The 24859-nt window shown below is 44.8% G+C and overlaps 3 protein-coding genes across 3 annotated transcripts; all 3 read left to right on the top strand.

Moving 5' to 3' along the window:
- Nucleotides 1–3239: 3239 nt before the first annotated feature.
- LOC101777811 lies at nt 3240–6102 on the top strand. Its single transcript, XM_004960647.3, has 3 exons — nt 3240–3911; nt 3994–4571; nt 4669–6102. Exons 1-3 carry the CDS (start codon nt 3374–3376, stop codon nt 5815–5817), a joined length of 2265 nt encoding a protein of 754 aa, XP_004960704.1. The 5' UTR covers nt 3240–3373; the 3' UTR covers nt 5818–6102.
- Nucleotides 6103–14579: 8477 nt separating this feature from the next.
- LOC101774175 (probable carboxylesterase 15) lies at nt 14580–15917 on the top strand. Its single transcript, XM_004963433.2, has one exon. The coding sequence runs from the start codon at nt 14712–14714 to the stop codon at nt 15765–15767; it is 1056 nt and encodes a 351-aa protein (XP_004963490.2). The 5' UTR covers nt 14580–14711; the 3' UTR covers nt 15768–15917.
- A 2159-nt stretch (nt 15918–18076) lies between these two features.
- LOC101773772 (7-deoxyloganetic acid glucosyltransferase) lies at nt 18077–19968 on the top strand. Its single transcript, XM_004963432.3, has one exon. It carries the CDS (start codon nt 18345–18347, stop codon nt 19866–19868), a length of 1524 nt encoding a protein of 507 aa, XP_004963489.1. The 5' UTR covers nt 18077–18344; the 3' UTR covers nt 19869–19968.
- Nucleotides 19969–24859: the final 4891 nt, after the last annotated feature.

Genomic DNA, 24859 nt, shown 5'->3' with positions numbered 1-24859 from the left:
GGGCCCACTCCGTCAAAATCCGCGAGCACAGATGCATCTGTGCTGGCGGGTGATATAAGCACCCGCCAGCACAAATAACATCCATTTGTGCTAGCGGGTAACATAAGGGCACACCACCACAAATGAGGATTTACTATTTTCTAAGGTTTAAACGATTATAAGGATGTTTATTGCAATTAACATGTATTTGAAATAAAATTTTCACAAGTAAGATCAAAAAAATTTAGAAAAATGACATTAAAGATACATGTTTCATTTTAACTCAAACCATGAAAGTCCATGAAAGATCCACAAAGTTTTTAGGTACATTTCTCACTTTTATTAAAACTTTTAGTGAAAATAAATTCTAATAATATTTAAACATGGTCCAAAAACTATATAAATTGGTATGGAATCATTTTATGATTTCACAATCTTGACATAAAAGTTTCAATATGTTATAAGAAAATTGGAATATATATTGTTCACAAATGTATACTTCATCTATAACATTTACTAAATTAGTACTATAGTAACATGTGAACTGACTAATTCAAAAAAATTATGATTTTTATCCAATTGTAATTTTTAGATGCACTACGCGTGACATGTATGTTTATATGTACAAGTTTCAAACATGTTTGAATTCATTTACTAATTTTTTAAAAACTATTTTTTTAAATTATCTGTGCTGGCGGTCAGCAGAGATCGACTTTATTGCCCACCAGCACAGCACATTTCTAAACTTACGGTGGTCGCCACATCAACGATCCACACCTCTGAAATAATGATCTCTCATTGGCTGAACGAGGTTAGCCCGACTCAGCACCTTATCTCTCTCTCCCGCCCACACGCTTAGGCCTTATCTCTCTCAAACTCATCTCTCTCAATTCCTCCCACACTCATATCTCACTCTCTCCCTAGCCGGCACGGGTGGCGAGCGTGCCCCGCGGCGGCGGCCGGCCCCAAGCGTGGGGGATTCGGGGGCGGGCGCGCAACCGGCACCAGCTGAGCGATGTAGGGGCATGCACGGCGGCTAAGGCCAGCCCTAGCTGTGGGTGTGTGGGCGGCAAGTACGGCGGCCGACCCTAGACACGGGGTGCGGGCGGCAGGCGCGCGGCGGTGGCAGCCCCGGCGCGGCGGGTCGCAGGGCTGGCACTAGGCGAGCGGCGCGGGCAGACGGCCGGCTCGACCCTGGCCGGCGCGGGTGGCGACGGCCGGCCAGCCCCAAGCGCGGGGGCGTGGGCGGTGGGCACGCGACCGGCACTAGGCGCGGGGTGCGGGCAGCGGTCACGCGGCGGCGGCAGCCTCGACACGACGGGTGGCGGGCGAGGCTAGCACCAGGCGAGCGTCGTGGGTGGCGAGCGTGCCTGGCGGCGGTGGCGGCAGCCGGCCCCAAGCGCGGGGGCGCGGACGCGGGACGCACCGGCCTTTTTTTCTTTTTTTTCTTTTTCTTTTGATATTTTATATATTTTTCTTTTGTTTTTATGTAGCACTGAATATAAATATTTCATATTTATGTAATAATGTTGTGGAATGTTTAATGGTATAAAAATTTATATATTGTTCATATTTTAATTTGCTTTGTGGTCGAAGATACATATTTTAAATTGGCGGGAAATGATAATTTTAAAATTGGTAGGAAATAAAATTAGAAAAAATGGCGGGGGAAAATTAAAAATTTAAAAGGAAAACTATTTGTGCTAGCGGGCATAGAAAACTATTGGCATCTCTGACCCGCCAGCACTTTTCCATTTCTACTAGTGGGCGCTCACCCGCCAGCGCAAATGTATTTTAGTCGCCAGTAATCTTTTCTAGCCTAGTGAGAGTAAAATAGTGTATATTTAATACTGGAAGGCATCAGTCTGTAAGACGTGGACAACATCAAATAATGCAAGTTCATTGGTAACATGTTAGGAATAGGACTAGTACCATTTAATCTCCGATTGGATTGGTGATCACATTACATGATAAGATATTTGATCAAGACTCCATACAGAACTTTATCTACGAAAAAAATATATGATAAATTAAGGTCTATATTGTAAGGGGGTGTTTGGATACCCCTTGCTAAACTTTAGCACCTGTCACATTGGATGTTTGGATACTAATTACAAAATTAATTGCATAGATGGAGTCTAATTCGCGCGATGAATCTATTAAGCCTAATTAGTCCATGATTTGATAATATGGTGCTACAGTAACCATTTGCTAATGATGGATTAATTAGCCTTAGTAGATTCATCTCGCGAATTAGACTCCACCTGTGCAATTAGTTTTGTAGGTAGCTCATGTTTAGTCCTCCTAATTAGCATCCGAACATTCGATGTGACCCTGCTAAAGTTTAGCACCTCGTATCAAACACCCCTTAAGATGCATTGTCACATGAATTAAAAGTTTTTTTATTTATGGAGGGAGTGCCATCTAGTCCTCGATTGGATTGCTGAAAACATCACAGGATAAGATGATTCATCAAGACTGCATACAGAACTGGATCAAGGAAAGTTACATATATGGTATATATAGATATAGTATAGGATGCTATCACATGATTCCCAATATATTGATTAGTAATTCAATCTCTGTAGGACAAAAACTGATAGGTAGTTTTTTTTTTTTGCTTCTTAAAACTCCAACTCGACATGTGGCATTGGTACATTCACTAGAGACCGACGATTACAGCTGGCCACCGAACTCATCAGTTGATCAAGACAAGGATGCCTTCATGTCGACATGTGATTAAGTTTCCTGTCTATGCCGACATCTATCAAAGATAGGAAACAAAGAATGACTGGGACGACTTAATTACTACTCTCTGTCCTATTAAAAGTGCAGTTCTAGTTTTTCAGATAGATTAGCGTTGTAAAAAAACTCACATACCCTCATTAGCCACATGCAGTTAATTTTGACATGTAAATATAGTGCGACACTAGCGACAAAATAACACGGAAGCTCTTAGAGAATACATGATGGCCTCAGCAAACAAAACGCAGTCCTTAGGTAACATGGATAAAAATTTCAACACCTTAATCTGAAAAAAAAAACAGAGAAGTCAACGCTGCAGGTAGTGGGCAAAATCATGGAGCAATCTTTGGACATGGTGACCGCGTTGGTAAACAGAGAAGGCGCGTTGGGCGTCTTCTTTTGCGAGAGTATCATTTTGGTCTATTAATTTTGAGACTTGGATGCTGCTAGGTCGAGGTCATCTTCTTTTGCGAGAGCATGATTTGGATCTATGAAATTTTAACAGCTAGCGGCAGAAAAACAATGACTCGGATATGGTGCTAGCTCGAGGTCAAGCTGACCAACTTTATAAATTTGGCATCCGAGCATATCCTCAGAGCAGAGCACACAACAATCGATTGATCGAAGAAGAAGTCGCTTGCGCAGCGCAATGGGTGACCTCCGCGGCAGCATCGCCTTCTTCGGCACCTACAGGCCGCCGGTGCCACTCGACATCTACTCGCGCCCTGCCGATCCGGCGGCCAACTCCGACAACGAGCCGCTCCTCCTCACCGACGGCGAGTCGTACAACCACAACGGCCGGGAGATCCCTGCGGCGGCGCTCAAGGAGCTCGTCGCGTTCCTGCGCAAGCGCGACCCCAAGACGCGCGACGCGTCCAGGGGCCTCGTCTTCGTCTCCGAGAGGGACAACGGGCTCGAGACTTTGCACGTGGCCCTGTACAGCGACGGCGAGCCGACGCCCAGGGTGCTGAGCCTGGCCGACATCTACGGCGCCGGCACCTTCGGCGGCGTGCGCCTAGAGGACAGCGGCTGCTTCGCCGGCGGCTTCCAGGCCGGCGGCCGCACCGTCGGCCACTCGATCATCTACGTCTCCACCAAGGATCCTGTGAAAGCGCGCCGCACCCCGTGGACTGTCGTCTACAAGACCAACCTTGCCGATGGCAAGACGGAGCGCCTCACTCCACCAGGTATTGAGCTGTATCATCATAAATTTACTGTAAAAGGGGAGGAAATTCCTGAATTAAAGTGTATGTTTCCTGCTGCTCGCAGATCAGTACGATTTGAGCCCGGCCGTGTCGCCGTCGGGGAAGAAGGTGGCGGTGGCCAACTTCCAGTTTCACCGGTGGAACGGCGAGATCGAGCACCTGAAGACCGACATCGTCATCATGAACGTGGATCGGCAGGCGCAGGGTGGCCTGGAGCGCAAGGTCACCATCAGGAACGCCGGCTGGCCGACGTGGGGCAGCGACAACGTCATCTTCTTCCACCGAGCCAACACGCCTGACGATAAGAAAAAATTGGATGTTTACTGGGGCGTGTTCCGGTACGACATCAAGGCCAAGAAGGAGGAACGGGTGACACCGGAAGGCATCGGCGCCATGACTCCGGCGGCCATCAGCGAGACCAGCGTGGCCGTGGCGACCCTCCGCGAGAAGTCCCCGGCGAACGTGTCGGCTGCTCCCCGTAAGAATGTAGAACAGTACCGCCACATCGAGATCTTCGACACCACCTCGCCTAACTCGCCGGTGAAGATCACCAGGGGAATGGCTGACCACTACAGCCCCATCGTGCTCGACGGCGGCAGCCGCATCGGCTACCACTGCTGCAGGACCGACAAGCTCATGCAGGTACTTTGCTTGTGTATTAATTATGATTTCCTGCTACAACCTTGCTGATTGATTAGCTAGCAATGACGATGCAATATATACACATTTGTACGTACAGGACAAGAAGGGGAATGCTGTGGCCCCAAAGAAGTTCGACAAGCTGCAGACCCCGGCGTCGCACAAGGACGTGGGGCTCTTCAGGGTGACCGGCGTGTTCCCGAGCATTTCCATGGATGGCAAAAGGCTCGCCTTCGTCGACAACGAGTTCAAGGCAGTGTGGGTCGCCGACAAGGACGGCCTGCGCGTCATCCACAAGGAGAACGGTGAGAACAAGGTCTTCTCGACGGCATGGAGCAACAGCAAGGAGAAGACCATCCTGTACATCTGCGACGGCCCGGCCTTCACCCGCGCGAAGACGGTGGAGATCAAAGCCATCGTGAAGAATGAGGAGACCGGTGAGTGGAACAAGCCGAACAGGCTGACCAAAGGGGAGTTCAACCATGCGTTCCCGTCGAGCAACCACGACGGGAGCAAGTTCGTGTTCCGGTGCACGCGCGACAGGACCCACGGCCAGAGCGTGAGGAAGCAGAATCACACGAACCTGTACATCATGGAGGACGCCGAGGAAGGGGAGTGGGGCGAAGGCACGGTGACGCAGCTGACCGATGGGCCATGGGTTGACACACACTGCAGCTGGTCGCCCAGCGGCGACTGGATCGTCTTCTCCTCCTCCCGGGATAAGGACCCCGACGCGCAGCCCGGCACCCTTGACGCCGGCTACTTCAGCATCTACATCGTCAACGCCGCCGAACGCGACCCCACCAACAAGACGATGCCGCCGCCGGTCCGTGTCGTCCACAGCGCCGATACCTTCATTGGGCACGTGAACCACCCCGTGTTCAGCCACGACATGAGGAGCCTCATCTTCACGTCCGACCTCGCCGCGGTCTCCGTGGAGCCCATCTCCATGCCCATCTTCATTCACTCCGTCAGGCCGTACGGCGACATCTTCTCCGTCGACCTCCGCGACGACAAGGACATCGCAAAGAACGAGAACATCACCGAGTTCCACCGCCTCACGCACAGCCGCTACGAGTACTCCACCCCGGCGTGGACGAAGTTCGCCACCGTCGATCCCAATGAGCAGTGGAACGTGCTCAAGACCATCAGCGACAAGGGCTACGTGCCGACGTGCCCGTACCTGAAAAACGGCGCGGAGGGGTGGCAGATGGCCGGTCACCTCACCATCTCAAAGAGGTGCTGCTAGAGCCCGGCTGCGCGCGGCTCCATGGCTATCCTTCGATCGATCCCTTGTCTCGTTTCATTAGTATATTTCCTCTCCATGTGGCCTTTTGATTTGAGGTTTCTTTCTGAATTTCCACCGCCAGAAAAATAAGAGGCAAAGCTCTGCTCTGCTCTGCTCAGCTCGCTGTTTATTTGTCTTTACAAGGGATTATTGCCCGTGTCACCTTTAATAACTATGTGTTGCAGTTAAAAAAATAATGTAACGGAACGGCTTGAACTATGTAAACATACTTGCTGTTTGGTTGTATTTCTCTTGCAAAAGTTTGACCATGGAGACCCTCAGGTCCGGGGAATTGGCCTATCTGATTAGGTTGGCTGATGCAAGCAGGCCTCCACATCCTATCGGATATGAAGGGTTATGGCCGATCGAGCATATCCAATTGATCAAATCAATCTTTCTTTTAGTACACTACTTTTCTAACCTAGGTGCTATTGTTTTCGTGTCTCTTTGGTGTAAGGAAACGTCCTAGAACAGCAAGGTGTCCTTGCCTTGCATATCCCACCTAGGCAAGTGCTTGTTGGATCTTTGTCAGAACCTTATGAAATTGAAGGGTACCGTTTGCTCTGAGCACCACAAGGTGCAACCTTGCAGGACGCATGTGATGTGCTCATATGACGGGTGCTTTTTCCTCATGCTTCCACACAATGCCCCTAAGTAGTCCACCTATGCTTCATTTATTTGTTACAACAATGAGATGATTTTTTTTTTCATTTTTCCCTTGTTGGCTGAATGTTTGTATATTATTTGTGCATATAAATGATTTCAAAAGAAAAGGCTGTGAACTGTAAAGTTGTAGATCTTGTCGAGGAAACAAACCTTTTGATCTAAAATTCTCTTCATCCGAGAAGAGGTGTTCTCAAAATGTTACGGATAGTAAATGGCGCGTAGAGCAGATTTTGGCACAAAGATGACTTCAAATAAAAAAAATATTTATATACCATCGAGAGCTACAATTTCTATGTACAGTTTGTCTAAATCCCCCTTCATATGAAAAGGTTATGGATTTTCACAGCACAGCTCTAACTATCGACGACAGCAGTTATTAGTGGTTCTTAGGCTAGAATCAACTGCACAAACAAGCAATTATCAAAGTTGAATGGTGTCTAGAACGGGAGTCTGTTCATGCCATTTACACAGTCAGTTGTTTTATCGGACTGGTGGTGGAAATTCGTCCATGTATACATGTACGCGTTCCCACAATTGGTTCTCAGCCCCTCGAACTTTGGTGACGTGGATTTACAGTATGTTGTATTTTTAAAACCGACTGTGCAGACAATTCATAGTAGAGTTTTACATTCATATGATTCCAAAGAAGGAGAAGAACATTTAAAAAAAACTACATAACTTTATACCTTTAGCAAGTCGAGAGTGCATCGTTTTTATTTAGACATGCTAATAAGTGCATCGTCTGGGTGAGCCATTCAACCATGAAGAGATTGATTCTGTCATCCAAATCTTGCCTTGTGACAAATCCCCTGGTTCAGATGGTTTTAACACTGATTTCATTAAGAGATGCTAGCCCATAATTAAGAAGATTTCTATGATCTCTGTGCAGCCTTTCATTCTGGAAATTTATGTCTTAGAAGCATTAATGGATCCTATATCACTCTACTTCAAAAAGTAGATGGACTTTCAACGGTGCTGGACTTCAAGCTAATTTCTCTTTTGAACACTTCAATGAAGCTTCTGACAAAACTACTAGCTAATAGACTGTAGAAAGTAATAATAGATATTATTCATAAAAATCAATATGGATTTATCAAGTCGAGGACTATTTAAGACTGCCTGGCATGGTCCTTTGAGTATCTCCACTTATGCCACAAATCAAAAAAAGAGATAGTTATTCTCAAGCTGGATTTTGAGAAAACTTTTGATAGAGTAAAGCATGAGGCCATGTTAACTATCATGAAGCATAAAGATTTTAGCACAGTTTGGCTGGATTGGATGAAAAATATTTTTAGTTTCGAGCACCTCCTCCATTTTGTTGAATGGTATTCCTAGGAAAACTTTCCACTGCAAGAGGGAAGTGAGACAAGGTGATCCCCTATCACCTCTCATGTTTGTCTTGGCAACTGATTTACTGCAATCTCTTCTGAATGATGCTAAAAGGCAGGAGCTCCTTCAGCTACCAATTCCTCTTTTACACAGCCAGGACTTTCCTATTCTTCAATACGCAGATGACACACTCATCATTATGGATGGCAGCTCTTCTCAGCTTCAAGTGCTCAAAGATATTCTTCATTCTTTTGCTCTATCCACAGGCCTTAAAGTTAATTATTCCAAGTCAATAATGGTGCCAATCAATGTTTCAGAAGATAGACTACAGGTACTATCCCAACAATTTGGTTGTGCTATGGGATCTCTACCTTTCACATATTTGGGGTTGCCTCTAGGCTTAACAAAGCCAAGAGTGGAGGAATTTCTACCAATGGTGTCCAGGTGTGAAAAGAGATTAGTCAACACCTCTATGTTTCTGTCCCAAGCTAGCAGATTGGAGTAAACCAATTCAGTGTTCATTGCTCTGCCCATGTTTTATATGTGTACTTTCCTTTTACATAAGTCAGTTTATAAGGAGGTGGACAAATACAGGAAACATTGCCTCTGGCATGGTTGTGATATCAACAAAAAAAAGCAGCTTGGGAAATGGTCTGTTTGCCAAAATCAGAGGGAGGTTTGGGTGTGCTCAATTTACAAACTCAGAATGAAGCTTTGCTAATGAAATTTTTCACAAGTTCTTTAATAGAGAAGATATTCCATGGATCCATTTGATGTGGGAGAAATATTATGCTAATGGTAAGCTTCCAAACTATGTCAAAAAAGGCTCCTTTTGGTGGAAGGATGTATTGAAATTGTTAGATAAGTTCAAGGGTCTAGCAGTGGTTTCCATTAATGATGGCCAAACATATCTTCTGTGGACTGATTTATGGAATGATAGAGTACCTGCTCAAGTCTATCCTCAGCTATACTCTTTCACAAAAAGATAGCACATATCTATTCAGAAGAGTCAGGCTAATGAAGATTTAGGTCAGTTATTTCATCTCCCTTTATTAGCTTAAGCTCTTGACCAGCTTGTTGATCTTGCAAACAGTCTAGAAGGTCTAACTCTAAATGATGATCCTGATGTATGAACATATATTTGGGGCAATCCTTCATTTTCATCCAACAAGGTCTATTGCCACATAACTGGTCACAGACAGATCCATCCAGTGTTTAGTTGGCTTTGGAAGTCATGTTGTCAAAATAAGCATAAAGGTTTCTTCTAGCTAGTCCTTAGGGATAGACTCAGTACCAAGAACATTCTTCGAAGAAAGAACTTGTTTCTCCCTTCTTATGAGTATGTCTTACTTCCAAATGGAAGTGAAGAGACATTGTATCATCTGTTGTTGGGTTGCCCTTTTGCTCAGCAATGCTGGATTCATCTTGGTCTATTCATCAATCGTACTGATGAACCTTTCTCAGTTCTAGAGAGTTTCAGAAATCAACTACATGTTCAGTTTTTCATGGAAGTAATTGTCATTATGAGTTGGAGTATTTGGATGGCTCGAAATGACTGGATTTTTAAAGGGATCCCTCCATCAGTTCAATCATGCTTGATTCGCTTCAAGTCTGTTTTTACTCAGGTTATTCTTAGAGTAAAAGAGGATTAAAAAATTCCTATGTCTTCATGGCTAGACCAGACTCTGTACTCTTCTTGATTTTTTTCCAATCGTTTTTCATTTCCTGAATGTTTGTTTGTAAGATTTTGTTCCTCCTTTTAATATATTATAATCAGTTGGGGGCATACCCCTCCTGTTCCTTAAAAAAATAAGTGGATACTTTGAGGTCAGATCATAAATTGATTTAATATACAAAAAGATAAGTTAAAATTCTTACTTGCTAATAATTAAGAGAATATTGACTTAATTCATGAGCAAGCTCTGTCATCAGGTACCGCGGAAGAAAAATTCATACATTTTGTTGAAAGTAGAAAGAGAGATTGAAAGAATAAATCTGAGGATTCTCTTTTTTTATTGAATGAATGATCTAGTTACATATTTATAAAGGGGAAAGGGCATCATGTCCCTTGCGAGTTGGCCCTTTCATGAAAAGTCCACACCCTTTTATGAAGTTAGCCCCTTCATGAAAAGTCATCTACAATTATCTCTAATATTAATTGATCATTAATTAAAGTATTTCACAACCACCAACGATGAAGTCCAACTGCGAAAAAAAAGACAGATAATACATTGATTTGTTGGACTTCTTAACATTAACATAATTAAAACTCATCATGTCTCAACAGGTACAGCAGGCCACCTAACTTGATGATTAAAACGGAAGATATGGACAGCTGCGTACAGCATGCTTGAGCATGCAGTTTTTTAGTTTCATGGGTACAAGACAATCATGGGCATTTAATTAATATTAGAAGGCATTAATACCTAAACATTGATGCATGTGAGTAGTAAGGGCCTGTTTGGTAGGGCTCTAGCTTCGGTTCTCCTGCGGCTCCAGCTAAAGTCCTACCAAACAGTTTGGTCAAAAACGGTTCCACCCCTGGAACACTAGAGGAGCCGGAGCCGTTTTATATGGAGAAGCCGGAGCCATAAAAGTGGCTCTTCCGGCTCCTTCTCGTTTTAGGAGGAGTCAGAACCCTACCAAACTGGTCCTAAATATTAATCCATGAATGCCTTTTTGTTCACATATGGACTATTTAATCAAGTCTAAAAAGAGGACCAGGGAAGAATATGCCCTGCATGACGTATATATGCTGTCGTCACATACATGACTCCAAATAAGCGTGGCAAAAGTACCATAGAGAAAATAAAACCATGCATGAAGCTAAACTACATGGTATAATTCGTGCTTCTTTATTTTATCATGACTGAAAGATGGAATTGTTTTCATATAAATCGTGCTTCTTTATTTTATTTTCCATGACTGAAAGATGGAATTGTTTACATATACTGTGTCAATATAGCGATTCATTTCTGCACCAATGAATTTGTTTTTGTCATGAGATTCGGTTTTTTTTCAGCATAGTTTTTTTACTTTGGGAGCCAATGTATGTAGTGGCTTATTTCCTAATGTTGCACAAATTTGGTAGATACATTGCACCAGATTAAAATTTGACCAATCTTGCAAAAAACAACTAGTTAAATGAATTAGAGTGCATCTTTGTTTACGCACCAACTTGCAGTTGTTTCCGTTTTCTTAGAATAGAGGACGGAAATAATAGAATTACTTGCATTTCCTAGATTAAATTTCATATAAATTATAATAAAATATTTTATGAAAATAATTGAGGGTATAGCAACTGGGGGATGACGTGGATAGGCTGAGGGTCGCGGTGAGCTTTAGAATTAGCGGCCCTCCCTTGTATAAATATTATCGATGCTAGAAATAAAAAGAATTTTATTCCCCAACTGAATTTCCGCAGGCAAGGGCTGTCTGAAGTCACCAGCTTCCTTAATTACCACATGCGGTTTTCTCTCAAACCACCTGTGGAAATTGCATGTGATTCTGTTGACTATCTGCTTGTGAACTTGCTGTACATTTTAGCAGGTGACGGGAAGAGTTGGATGAAATAATAGAGTACATTTTAGCTGCTATAAAGGAAGTTGGATGAGCTTTGTTTCCATGAGCCAAAGCCAAAATGCCAAGACCGACAAGCCTTTGGCAATAATTATTCTATTAATATTCCTTTGACAACAATTACTCTATTAATATTTTGTCTATGTGACACAGAAGTATGATCATTATTAGAAAGTATTTTTGAATTTGTATCTAACAAGTTCGATAAAAAAAATGTATCGTCTAACAACATTTAACTTTGTGACACAAAACTTATGTATAGATACAATAATTTTTGGTCAAAGGCTTCTCCTACCGTAACGAAATATATAGGCTCCATAATTTTAATCGAAGGGAGCATCTTAATATTTTCGACCTTAACAAGGCCTCGAATGTGAACTTATTGACAGTTTATATATGTCCACATCACAGTACAGACAATTTGCTCAAGACCCTGCATAAAAGAATGGACCCGGAATTGTCGTTCATATATATTATATTGAGGCTGATGTCGCATGATTCCAAATATTAGACTCAATAAAATGATGACACTTTCTTACAGGTGTGGGTCATATCAAGACCAGCCAGCAAAGTTTATTAGGCCCCTGGCCGGTTCCTAGACGGCTAGGAAAGGAGCATCTCAAATGGATTTCGAGCCTCTCAAATATTGTGAAAGAAAATCTTGAAATGTGATAGATACTTCGTTAAGGAGCGTGGTAAAAGTTTCCAAAATTTGTATAATGTGCATCTAAAACAATTAAAAAATTTACCACTAGGATACGCCACCAATCACGATATTGGAGCAATTGTTTATATATGTCAACTATTCCACATCGCGATAGGAACAATTTGCTCAAGACCAAGCATTAAAATAAGGGACCACCAATGATTACTGTCATTGTGACATATTGAGGCTGATGTCACACATGAGTCCAAATAATTGATCATCAATATAAAACGATGACACTTTCGGTGCAGGTCATATCAAAGAGCCCGGCAAGATCGATGCATTTCCGGGCCCCTGTTTTTCGGACTATTACGAAGATCACATTTTAAGGCCGTAAAAATTTATGAGTCAGGAAAAAGGATCAAACGTGACAATACTTCATTCCAGATTTCAGAAAAGCTTTTTCGTAAGATGAACATTAAAATTTAAAAATATTTTTAAAATGTGTACCACTAACGTGTGCACCACCAGCCAGCCACTACCATCGGCACCACCGCACCAGCCATAGTTTGACTTTTTTTATGTGCTTTATGAAGTAAAAAAATAGTCATTTTACAAAAAAAAAAAACAAAAAGAAAAATTGTAGAAATTACAATCTGGACATCCATAGGATGGTAGGAGCATATCATCACTGAGAGAAGGCTTAGCTCTAGACACTGAGAGAAAGAGATCGACCTGAACTCCTGCCAGTATGGAAAACTAAAAAGGACCCACCATCGAAGGTAACTATTTGCAAGATTATTCGGCATATACAATGATCACAGCCTCCACATAACACGAAGAGGGGAAGTGTTTTTCTCTGCTCTTGTACCGGTACCGTGTCCACCAGTAGCAGACAGACAGATCCAGAAAAAAAATGTGGGAGAGGTCCAGCAGATTTGCAAAAAATGATGGCTAAAAAGGAGATGCTCAACTGTTTTCCTCAAACCTGCAGGGTCTGCAAATAAAGTGCTCAGGTCTAAGGAGATTTCTTATGTCAAGTCGATCATTTACGAGAAGCTAAAACAAGTTTTGTGTTTCTTAATTTGTGCCTCTGTCAACATGCTCCAGATGCATTAGTTCCTAGGCTAGCTAGTTTAGGACTAAAAGTTCCAGAACCCCATTTATCATTTGAATTTTCTTGACTTGCGCAATCGTCAAGTGATCCAAGCAACTATATATGTTAACCTGAGTAATGAAACCTCAGCATTTGTTGCTTGTGTGGCCTTCGGGAGTTATTCCAGATGGAGACATGCGAGAGATAGATAGAGAAGACCAATCCCAGTTTGACATGTTTTTCTGATAACAATTAGAATCAGTTATTTGTACTTAATTTGGAGCTAATATTAATTGTGTAAGTTAATCTGAGGAGCCCCTCCTGCCTCAGTCTCAACCTAAGAAGTCTGCTTTGGAAATTAAGCCACAACTATCAATAATCTATCATTTGCATTGGTGACTTTATCAGCAACTGTGGTGTTTCCGATTAAATTGTAAGTATGGATGAGCATTCAGATATGCATGTGTTCATAGAATACACAGAGAAACTAGCTTGTTCCATGGAATTGCATACGCAGCTGCCATCACGTATACCGTATAGGGTCAAAAATTATAATTATTCTTACGCAAATACATAACTTGCATCCACGCGTGCAGTGGAGGAGGCCTCAGGCGGCAGACGGACGACGCGTCGGACGAACCGTGTGGAGGGCGGAGTAGAGTGCACATCAACACGGCCAAAACAATAGGAAAGATAGAGATAATCTCGCCTAGTAGGCCCGCCGAATGCAACGCGGATTGCCCGACTGGTATATCCAATTCTTCTGTTGATTCTGACGCTTGTGAAACGTGCATCAAAATTATTGCTTTTCTGTAGACGCTTGAAAAACGTCAGCAATTTGCATTTATAGCCGTGTTCATTAAGGAACCCTCGACAGAAGTAGGGTTAAGTGACTCGTGAACTTGCCTAGTGCATGGCACTCTCTTCATAGGAACCAAAAAATTCTAAGACCTTTCCCGGTGCAAGTTTCGTTACAATATTTGTATTTACTAAAGTGCCACATCAATAAATTAGATGACATGGCACTATATGCTATTTTATAAAACTGTGAAATGAAACAACTAGTTTCATTCATCAACTCAAATATCTTAGATAACATGTCATTCTTGGAAACTACGCAATGAAATATTACGCTGGGAATAGCCTTAACTATATAGGAATCGCACAGCTTGGTCCAATTGTTTTTAAACTTGAACACGTGTAGTGATAATTAATTACGTAGAAACACGAACATTGAACTTTCTCTGCATTTTCCTGGAAGTTTAGTAGGCTCGCTAGTTACGGACTGTTAATCATACTGTAACTGTTCATTCAGACAGCATTAATTAACGACCTACATATAACACGTTCCTTCTTGAACAATTTTGTGCTAGAAAGGAAATGACAGCCTCCAGAGACTATATATTGCCTGCGCGTAGCTGCAATCAAGCAAAGGCATTCACAAATCACAAGCTTCACGGCGCAAGCAAATAGGTTTCTCGTCTCGTTACTCGTCAGTTGTGAATTGTGAAGCACTTCTATTTGGCGCAGATCAGAGCCATGTTGTCCTCCATTGGCCCCTCATCTCACGAGCCTCCTACCATGGCAATGAGAGACAGAGCCAGGCAGCCCTCACTTGCCACCGCGGCTCCCTACGTGGTGGAGGACTGCCTCGGCTTGCTGCAGGTGCTCAGCGACGGCACCGTCCTCCGCTTCTCGCCGCCGCCTTTCCCGGCCGGCGACGCCTGCGACGACGGCCGAGTGGAGTGGCAGGACGCCGTGTACGACGCCGACAACAACCTCGGCGTCCGAATGTACCGGCCTCGCCGCCGCCTCTGCGTATCAGCTGATAAGGCGGCTGCCGAGCACAAGAAGAAGAAGCTGCCCGTGGTCGTGTACTTCGCCGGCGGCGGCTTCTGCTTCGGCTCCTACTCCTACCCCAAGAACCACGCCCTGTGCCTCCGCTTGGCCACCGAGCTCCCCGCCGTGGTGTGCTCCATCAACCACCGTCTCGCGCCGGAGCACCGCCTCCCGGCCGCCTTCGAGGACGCCATGGCCGCGCTCCTCTGGCTCCCCGACCAGATCTTCCACAACCCGTGGCTCGCCGGCAGGGCGGACCCACGCCGGGTGTTCGTCTCCGGCACGTCCTCGGGCGCCTGCGTCGCGCACCAAATGGCCGTCCGGTTGGGCACCGCGGGGCTTCATCCCTTGAAGATCACCGGATACATCCTCCTGATGCCCTACTTCCTGTCGGAGGAACCGACCATGTCGGAGCTGAGCACGCCGGAGACGGCGTTGCTGAGCCGGGAGAGGAGCGACAGGTACGTCCGCCTGGCGATGCCGGCGGGGTGGAACAAGGATCACCCGCTGCTGAATCCGTTCGGGCCGTACAGTCCTAGCCTGGCGTCGGCCGACGTGGGGCGCGTGCTCGTCGTCGCGGCGGAATGCGACCTGGTCAGGGACAAGAACCTCGAGTACGCTGAGAGGATGAAGGCGCTGGGGAAGGACGTGCGTCTGGCATTGTTCCCAGGTCAAGGGCATGCCTTCTGCGCTATCAAACCACTGTCACCGGCCACGGATGAGGTCATACGTCTCATCAAACGCTTCATTTTTTAGATGAATTCATCACAGTGCAAAGCGAGGGTTGGTCTGCATTGTCCCTCCTAGCTTGTTGGAAGATCATTTGTTCATGAGTGCAGTGATGAGCTCTGCATCCTAAACACTTCACAGATTTATGCGTGTCAATATATACTCTATTCTTTCGTCCGTTGTTCTTGTCTTCTCTTCTCATCACAGACGAGTAAGATGAGCTTCTCCCTCACCATGAGATCAAGGATTACATGGGCTGTTTGCAGACCATGGACATAGCCTGGTACAAAAGGCAAGTCGTACCCCACCGGTTAACCACGGGTTCACCAGTGCTGAAACAGTTATCTAATACGTTATTCTTTGTAAACCATTCATCCGGTGCCGTACATTATCATTATACTCTCTCCGCCCAAAAAAAATGCAATTCTGGTTATGTATTGGACAATCATTATACTCCCTTCGCCCAAAAAATGCAATTCTGATTATGTATTGGACAAGCCTTGTCAACAGACATATATAGAATTGCATGATATACAAGTGTCAGTCCTAAATTAAAGGTTTGGTGAGGCTTTATTGAACCTACAGGGTCTTGGTACGCCTCCATGGCTTCATGGGCGACCTCCGTGCGACTCCTTCAATTCCAAGCGGGTACTCCTGAGGACTCCAGGGTGCCTCATGAGATCCTGTTTTGCCTTCGAGGATATATGCCCCTAATAAGGCTTCAGGGTTGTACCCAGTTACCTCTTACACCCTAGTCACATGAGAGATTATCCATGATTTAAATCCAAAATATTTACTCCAAAGATTAGTATTCTATATATACATAACCTACTGCATGTACGAATGGTCGAATGCACAATCTCAAGCTTCGTAGATTAGCTCTAAACCTTTAATGCCTCCTCATCATAGACAGAGAAACTGTTTGTAGATATGGTAAAAAAAATAGTATAAACCTGAAACACGCCTTCTGCAATCATTCCCAAATGGGGTTGTGTGTGTGTATGTATCCCAACGGCGTCATAACTTGGCCTAAGACTTCTTTTAAACTAGTCCTAGCCTACAATAAGCTATGATAGAATAAGTACTGTAGGGAAAAGGCAACATAAAGAACTATATTATTGAATCATGCATACACTCACAATGCAAGAAAAATAAGGTAACATTAGCATTACCTTATATTGGGTATGTATCTTTACAATTCTATGCTCTCATTTCGTACCTCTAGGAAAAGCAAGGAAAGGGGTGCACACTTTCAGGTCCTCCCTCCACAGCTTCTGCATAAGAAAGGAGGAAACCTCCTTATATAATTAATTTATTTAAAGATAATTCTTCTGAAAGTATTCGAAAGGAAATCACAAGGTGAGAAGGCCATAAAAAACTAACACGAGTATCAGTATAATTCAAGCTTATGTTGAAAGAAAAATATATATGAACATCAGACTCGGTTAATATATGCGTAACCTTATTTCTAGTTTGATTCTTGTTAGATACTGCCTCCTTGCTTAAATATATGACGTTTAGGACAAGCTGGTTAATTCAAAAAAGATAGGTAAAAGTCTATTCTAAAATGATAAGGTTTAGCTAAAAGTATCTGACAACAAGATAGGGTTAATTTTAACTAACTAAAGTTTAGACGTACAAACTTTAGTCAAGACTAAACTTTAATTTTAGTCCATCCAAACGGTACCAGTGAGATTTTCGAATGAGGTGTCAAACCGCGTTTGAACAATCCACTGAAAATTCCATTTTCGATTTGAAACCCTCTCGCGATGTCTAGAAAAATGACAAAAATAAAGAAATGTTGGGGACTTGAAAAATAATTAGTGAAGTACACGATTTTAATTAAACGACTTCTCGAGGTCGTAGGATATTGTTAGCTAGGAAGACTTGACCAACGCGATTCCGGCTGGCGACGTGAAGTCGGTAGCAAGGGATGAGCTCGCATGTGTGAACCCATGTGGATTGGCACAAGAACATGCATGTTGATATTTCAGACCGCAACAAAAGGACTAAGGAAGTCCGTCATTTAGTGTACTGTATGAACAACCACGACCCGGAGCCTTGCTTAATCGTTTTCATTTACAGAAACCCTCTAAAATCGCTAGTGTACTGTATGAACAACCACGACCCGGAGCCTGCCAACCAAGCCTCTAAAAATTGAAGTCAACCAAACATTTTAGTAGCACATGCACATGTTGACAGCTACAAATTAATTGTGGAGGGTAGAGCTGTGTTTTTGCGCAATTGCATGTACGTGTTGACGATTGACAGTTAGGAGTACACGCATAATGTTGTATCCATATTGGTTTGTTTAAACCATCGAGCCTAGGTGAATTGGCATGAGTCCTTTTTGTTTTGACATTTTTCTGACGAGTAACGAGACGAGCTAGAAACCTATTTGCTTGCGCCGAGCTTATAATTAAAACGAGAACGGCATGTGTCGTTCCCATCCCAACCATCTTCCTCCTCTTGACCTCATCGTTCCCGTGTCATTTTCTTCATCGCCGAAGAGCCCCTTCACCCTTGCACCCACTGGCCACCACCCTCCCTGCACGTACACATCCACTGCCACCTGTGAGTCTGTGACCCGAGTCGCTACCTCCAATGGCTGTGGCTGCGGTGCACGTGCTTGTGTTCCCGTGGCCTCTGCAGGGGCACATCAACACGTTCGTGCCGTTCAGCAACGCCCTCGTCGACTCCGGCGTGCACGTCACCTTCCTGCACACCGAGCACAACCTCCGCCGGGTCCGATGCACGGCGGCGGCGCCACGCCTCCGCTACATGTCGATCCCGGACGGCCTCCCCGCCGACCACCCCCGCTCGGTGGGCGACATCTCCACGCTCATGGAGTCCATGTGGACGACGGGCGCCGCCGCATACCACGCGCTGCTCCTCTCGCTGCTATCCTCCCCCACCACCGACGAAGGCGGCGAGTTCTTCCCGCCGGTGACGTGCGTGGTGGCCGACGGCATCATGATGTTCGCCGTCGACATCGCCGAGGAGCTCGGCGTCCCGGCCCTCGCGTTCCGCACGGCAAGCGCCAACAGCTTCTCGGCGTACCTCGCCGTGCCCAGGCTGCTGGAGCGCGGCGAGACGCCGCTCCCCGTGGACGACCCCGTGCGCGGCGTGCCCGGCATGGAGAGCTTCCTGCGGCGGCGGGATCTCCCGCGCCTCGCCCCTGCCGCCGCCGACGGCCACCCCACCACTGAGAGCTATACGACGCCGGCGGCCGGCGGCGTGCACCCCTTCCTGCTGACGGTGGCCAAGGGCATCGCCGACTGCGGCCGGGCACGCGCGCTCGTGCTCAACACCGCCGCGTCCCTCGAGGGCCCGGCGCTGGCCCACATCTCCCGCCACATGCGCGACGTCTTCGCCATTGGCCCGCTCCACGCCATGCCGTCCTCCGCCGCTCCGGCGGCGGCGGCCGGGAGCCTGTGGCGCGAGGACGACGGGTGCGTGGCGTGGCTGGACGGGCACGCGGACAGGTCCGTGGTGTACGTGAGCCTGGGGAGCCTCACCCACATCTCGCACGACGAGTTCACGGAGTTCCTCCTCGGGCTCCTCGCCACGGGCCACCCGTTCCTGTGGGTGCTCCGGCCGGACATGGTCGGCGCCGCCGAGGAGGAGGCGCTCCGGCGCGCCGTCGGGGACGGCACCAAGGTGCGCGTCGTGGGGTGGGCGCCGCAGCGGGACGTGCTCCGGCACCGCGCCGTCGGGTGCTTCCTCACCCACTCCGGGTGGAACTCGACGATGGAGAGCATCCTGGAGGGCGTGCCGATGGTGTGCTGGCCGTTCTTCGCAGACCAGCACATCAACAGCCGGTTCGTCGAAGCCGTTTGGGGAGCAGGGCTGGACATGAAGGACGTGTGCGACAGGGACACGGTGAGGAGCATGGTGACGGAGGCGATGGAGTCCGGCGAGATGAGACGGTCGGTGCAGGCGCTGGCGCAGCGGGTGCAGAGGGATGTTACGACGGGGGGGTCGTCGGAAACGGAGTTCAAGCGGCTCGTCGGTTTCATCACCGAGCTCAGCACGATGAACCGGAACCAGGCCAAGAGTATTCCGGTTATGAACGGTGTTATGATCAGCCACAAGGGTGAAGACACAAGAAGGGAGGCTTGCATTTGAAGCTGCTCGTGAGAAATTGTGGAAAGCCTATTGCATACGGGCTTCTACCATAAATATATGTATTTCCATTACAACACTTATATATTTCCTCTTTTTCGAATTGCAACTTATTTCTGCATGACTACGTATAGTACATGAGAGAATAGTAGTATCAAAGTGATAATTTAGGGCGCGCTGGGATCCTTTGCTCGGTCTTGTATTGCTGAGCGAGGATGCACAGTGATCATGTGAATTTGGTTTCTTAGCCTAGATATCTCGGTGTCTGTGCAAGCAAATTTTGCCTCGCTTCTGCCGGAGAGCCTGTGTGGCCAAGCCTCTCGTTATTTGCGCTAGTGAGGCGAAGTGAGAGACCTCCGAAACCAAGCGCGCCCTTATAGCCAGCTATAATATTTGTGGGATGGCTCCACAGTTCTCTTTCGGTCTGATCTCTGGAATGGCTCTGTGCCACAGTTGGAATGCCCTGAGTTTCTCTTTTGCAAGGAATAGATTCTCAACAGTTAAGCTGCTGTCAACAGACCAGCATTGATTCAGAACTTCATCTCCCCCTTTCAATCCAAGCCCATCAACAGCTTCTGATTCTGCAAGATAGAATTCAAGAATTACCTTGGGATGAGGGATAGTCCTACATTTGGGGTAACAATACTTTCAAAGCATCCAAAGCATACAAAACGATGATTGGACAGAAGGATTATAGTGAACATGGCCTTGATAAGCCAGTTGTTCATGATTGTGGTTGCTTCCTTGGGACCTAGAATACCTTCACAATATGTTCTCAAGACTTTATTAGTCCCAATGATCATGTTGTCATTGAATCACCAAAATCATGAACAACTGGCTTATCAAGGCCATGTTCGCTACAATCTTCCTATTTTTGGTGATTTATGACAACACAATCAAAGCAAGCATAATTTTGCAAAAATTGACCAATTGAACCACTTACACTTGCTTGGATGCTTACCATCATCCAACCTCCCCCCTTTTAACATCTTCATATAACTCCCCCTTGATGTATTTCTTCCTTTTTCTTATATTTCTCCCCCTATGTATGTTCACACATAGGTTCTTACATTGGCTCTTGCTTTGATTCCACATTTCTCCCCCTTTAGAATCAAATCGCCAAAAAGATAATCTCTTCCATTTGTAAGCCTACAAGACCTTGCAAATATAGCTCAAAGTAAAACATTAGTAGCCTAGGGAAATAGCTTCATGAACCATGATCCACATGTGATGGTACCAATGAAGATACCACTTAAAGAATGACTAGGATGGATTCATAATTCATGAACTTAGCATGATATTAGCGAAGCTCCCCCTATGTGTGTGCACAATATGATGGTGTGAAAAACAAGTGCACAACTAAGCGACATGAAATACTAGGAAGCTTAGAACATATCATGCATGGAGGTAACTCATAAGACAAAGGATTTGATAAGAATACCACTTGGAAGATTAAGCAATGCATACCTCGGGGGGATTATCTCTTACCTTGATGGCACCACTTGAAAGAGGATATCAAGAGAAACACATGAGGTACCACAAGGATAAGAAATGTATGAGTGCATTACCTTTCAACTTATATATGAGATGTAAGCTCGTAAGGACATGACTCAATAAGCATGAATGCTCATATTGCTATAGTCACTCTTATAGAGTTGTTAGTTCACATTGAGAGTGAAATAGCATTCTCTTAGAGTGATGCACCAGATCAAGAACGCGCCATTAAGAGACTACACAAGATAAGCTTGAAAATAAGTTAGTCTCAAAATCACAAGCCATAGGATAAACTCCCCCTAAATGTGTGCGTTTAGTGTTTGAATCACCAACCAAAAGTATGCACATTGTTTTTGACAACAAAAGGGAAGATAACCCTATAGAATGTGCTCATGATACCAAAGATACTAAATAAAAGAACATGTATCATGAAAGAACCACACATATCAAACCATGTAGGTTGCTCAGGGGTTAGAGAGATACACAAGCAACCTACCATATGAAAACAACTACGTATTGCAATATATATCATATGAGAACACAATGCAATCCTAGAATGGAAATGGAGCTACAATGATGATTGAGTTGTGTTCTAGCTACCATTACCTTTGGATGGGGGACTTGGGCATATATGTCCAATGTTGTGAGCTTGGCTTCTTAGACTTGAACCTTCATCATCTTGTGAGTCAAGCCTCCAAATCCCCCGTAGCTGATCATGGACTTCACATATCTTTTTGGAACCCAAATCATTTGAGGCCCTTTCATGTTGGTGATCACTTCCTTGGACACCCAAATGGGTCGGTTCCAACCCCACTCCTTCATCTTCCCAACCTTATGTGCAATCACATTGCCATTGGTCTTCTTCTTAATGACGTAGGTGTTGCTCTTGGCCTTGTTCTTGCAGTTGGGCTTGGTGTAGATGAGGTAGCTCTTGATGGTGAAGTTCACCTTCTTCACTTAAGGGTATTAGTAGGACTTGTGGCCTTCTTCATGACACTTGAAGCAAGTCACGGTTACTCCCTTCTCAAGCTTCTTCACCATGTAATTACGGTTATCTTGAGAAGGTTGGACATTGCTCTTCTTGTCTTGAGAAACTTGTACATTGTCTGTCTTGTCTTTGCCCTTCAACTTACCCAATTTGCCCATGAGTCATTGCACTTCTTGCTTGAGCTCATCATTCTCCTTGGCAATGAGACCATCACATGATTCTACGACAATATTCTCTAAGCATTTCTCATTGCAAGATGGCGAGCAAGATTCATCAATTAAATTAATGCAAGAAGTTGAAATATTTACCTTAGATATAGGAACTGCACAAAGGATAGATGATTCATTTAGCTCCAAGGAATCCTTAGTTTCATTTTCAATGCTCTCAATTTTAGATTTGAGCTCTTCATGCTCCTTGCTAAGCAAGTTGAATTTGCACAAAAATTTTCATAATTTGTAGCAAAGGTAGCATTAAGATCATTGAGAGCATTGAGTTCTTTTATTTGCTTAGATTGTTTCTTAATGATTCCTTTTTGCTCATGGATTAGCTCAAGAAGAACATCAATAGAATGAGAATTAGATTCATCATCACTTACATAGCTTTCCATATCTTGAGCCATAAGGTGAAAATATGATGATGATGATGATGATGATAAGGGACCTTACATATGAAGCGAGTGGTAAATTTCTTTCTTGATTCATCACTTGAGCTACAAGAACTTGATTCTCCACTGCTTATCCATTCACAAACAATGGTGAGTGCTTCTTGCTTGGATTTCCTCTCCTTCTTCTTCTTCTTGTGCTTAATCTTCATGATCTTCACTTGATGATGACGTCCTTCTCTCAAGTGAACATTGTAGCTGTACATGTTGATCTTCTTCACGTACTTGAAGACCTTCTCAGCATACACATTTACGAAGGACTTGGTTTCTTCATCAATTGAGGAGATTTCATCATCATCATCATCTTTTTCTTCACTTGATCTTTCATGAATTGCCATCTTCCTCAACTTCTTCTCTTGTTGACTTGAAAACGTAAGGCTTTGAGTTGGAGAAGATGTTCTTTGGGCTTATCCTCGAGTTGCACCTTAGGCTTGTCCATTAGCCGAAGCTCAAATGTCATGATCTTGTTTAGGATTTGATTTGGAGTCAACTCATCGAGCTTCTTTTCAAAGAGAATTGCCTTCACCAAATCATAATCCGACTTCCGGAGGCTATGAAGGATCTTGCGATTGAGTTCCACATCCTTCATATTCTTCACACCTAAAGCATTGATCTCATTCACAAGAATATTTAAGTGTGAGTACATAGCCTCGATAGTCTCATTATCAAGTTGCTTAAAGCTATTGAGCTTATCAATGAGAACATCGTATCTTTCATTAGATACGTCCTTTGAGCCCTTATTGTTCTCTTTGATAGTCATCCATAGCTTGTTAGCATTTTCACAAGTAAATACACGATTTAAAATACTTTCACTAAGTGAGGATAAGGTAATGCTCTTGACAATCACATCATATTGTTGTTCTTGTTGCCCTTTATTTGTCATACCCTCACTAGTGACTCTCCAAACATTTAGACCCTTAGCTTGGATAAATGTTTTCATGAGAACTTTCCAACATGGATAGTCCGTGCCATCGAAATATGGAGTCAAACCTATTGCATCCATCCCTTTCCCCTATTGAGCTAACTCACAAGACGGTGAAGCCTAACCATTTCAAATGAGCCAGTTTCACAATTTGCCAATGGAATTTGTCGATTCTTTGTGAAAGATGCAAGTCCCGACTCCGATACCACTTGTAAGGAATCGGTGCTCATAGCCTAAGAGGGGGAGGGGGTGAATTAGACAACTTAAAAACTTAACCTATGACTTCCACTACTTTGCATGTAAGTAAACTAGATCATTCTATCCTAGAAGTGCATTCTATGGTTGATCTAGTGTGAAACCCTCATCCCAAAATAAGTTTTGCAACCTAGAGCCAATCCTAGCAAGATAATACATTAAGAAAATAAACACACAAGTTGTAAGTATGAAATGCAGAAACGTAAGAGGTTAGGAGCCACCAAGAGGTGTGTCGGCGCCTTGGAGCCTTGGTGGCTCGCCGGCAAGTCTTCGACCCTCGGGCTTGGTGTGGAGCGGTGTCGACGACCTTGTGCGGGAGGCGTGGAGATCCCTTTCCTTCGTGGAGAAGCTCCTTAGTGAAGACGGCATCAAGGTGACCGAGGGACTTGGCATGAGCCTTTGTGGCCAAGCTTTTGTGGCAAGTCAAGAAGCACATTGGGAGAGACTTGGTGACCGGGAAGCAATACTCTTGTGTGAGTGCTTCAACAACGTGGACTAGTGGTGGCTTAGTGGCTATCGATACCACGGGATAAATCATCGTGTCAAGAGTTTGCTTCCCTTCATCCTAACCTCTTACGTTTCCGCATTTCATACTTGCAACTTGTGTGTTTACTTTCTAGTGTAGTATCTTGTTAGGATTGGCTCTAGGTTGCAAAACTTATTTTGGGATAAGG

Source organism: Setaria italica, chromosome III (genome assembly GCF_000263155.2).
Source record: "Setaria italica strain Yugu1 chromosome III, Setaria_italica_v2.0, whole genome shotgun sequence".
NCBI classification, from domain to species: Eukaryota; Viridiplantae; Streptophyta; class Magnoliopsida; order Poales; family Poaceae; genus Setaria; species Setaria italica.
This window is presented reverse-complemented; position numbering and strand designations above follow the sequence as displayed.

Coding starts and splice junctions, on each gene's coding strand:
- LOC101777811 (XM_004960647.3), top strand. CDS start 3,374: ATGGGTGACCTCCGCGGCAGCATCGCCTTCTTCGGCACCTACAGGCCG. Junction 3,912..3,993: donor GGAGCGCCTCACTCCACCAG/GTATTGAGCTGT, acceptor TGCTGCTCGCAG/ATCAGTACGATTTGAGCCCG. Junction 4,572..4,668: donor GGACCGACAAGCTCATGCAG/GTACTTTGCTTG, acceptor TTGTACGTACAG/GACAAGAAGGGGAATGCTGT.
- LOC101774175 (XM_004963433.2), top strand. CDS start 14,712: ATGTTGTCCTCCATTGGCCCCTCATCTCACGAGCCTCCTACCATGGCA.
- LOC101773772 (XM_004963432.3), top strand. CDS start 18,345: ATGGCTGTGGCTGCGGTGCACGTGCTTGTGTTCCCGTGGCCTCTGCAG.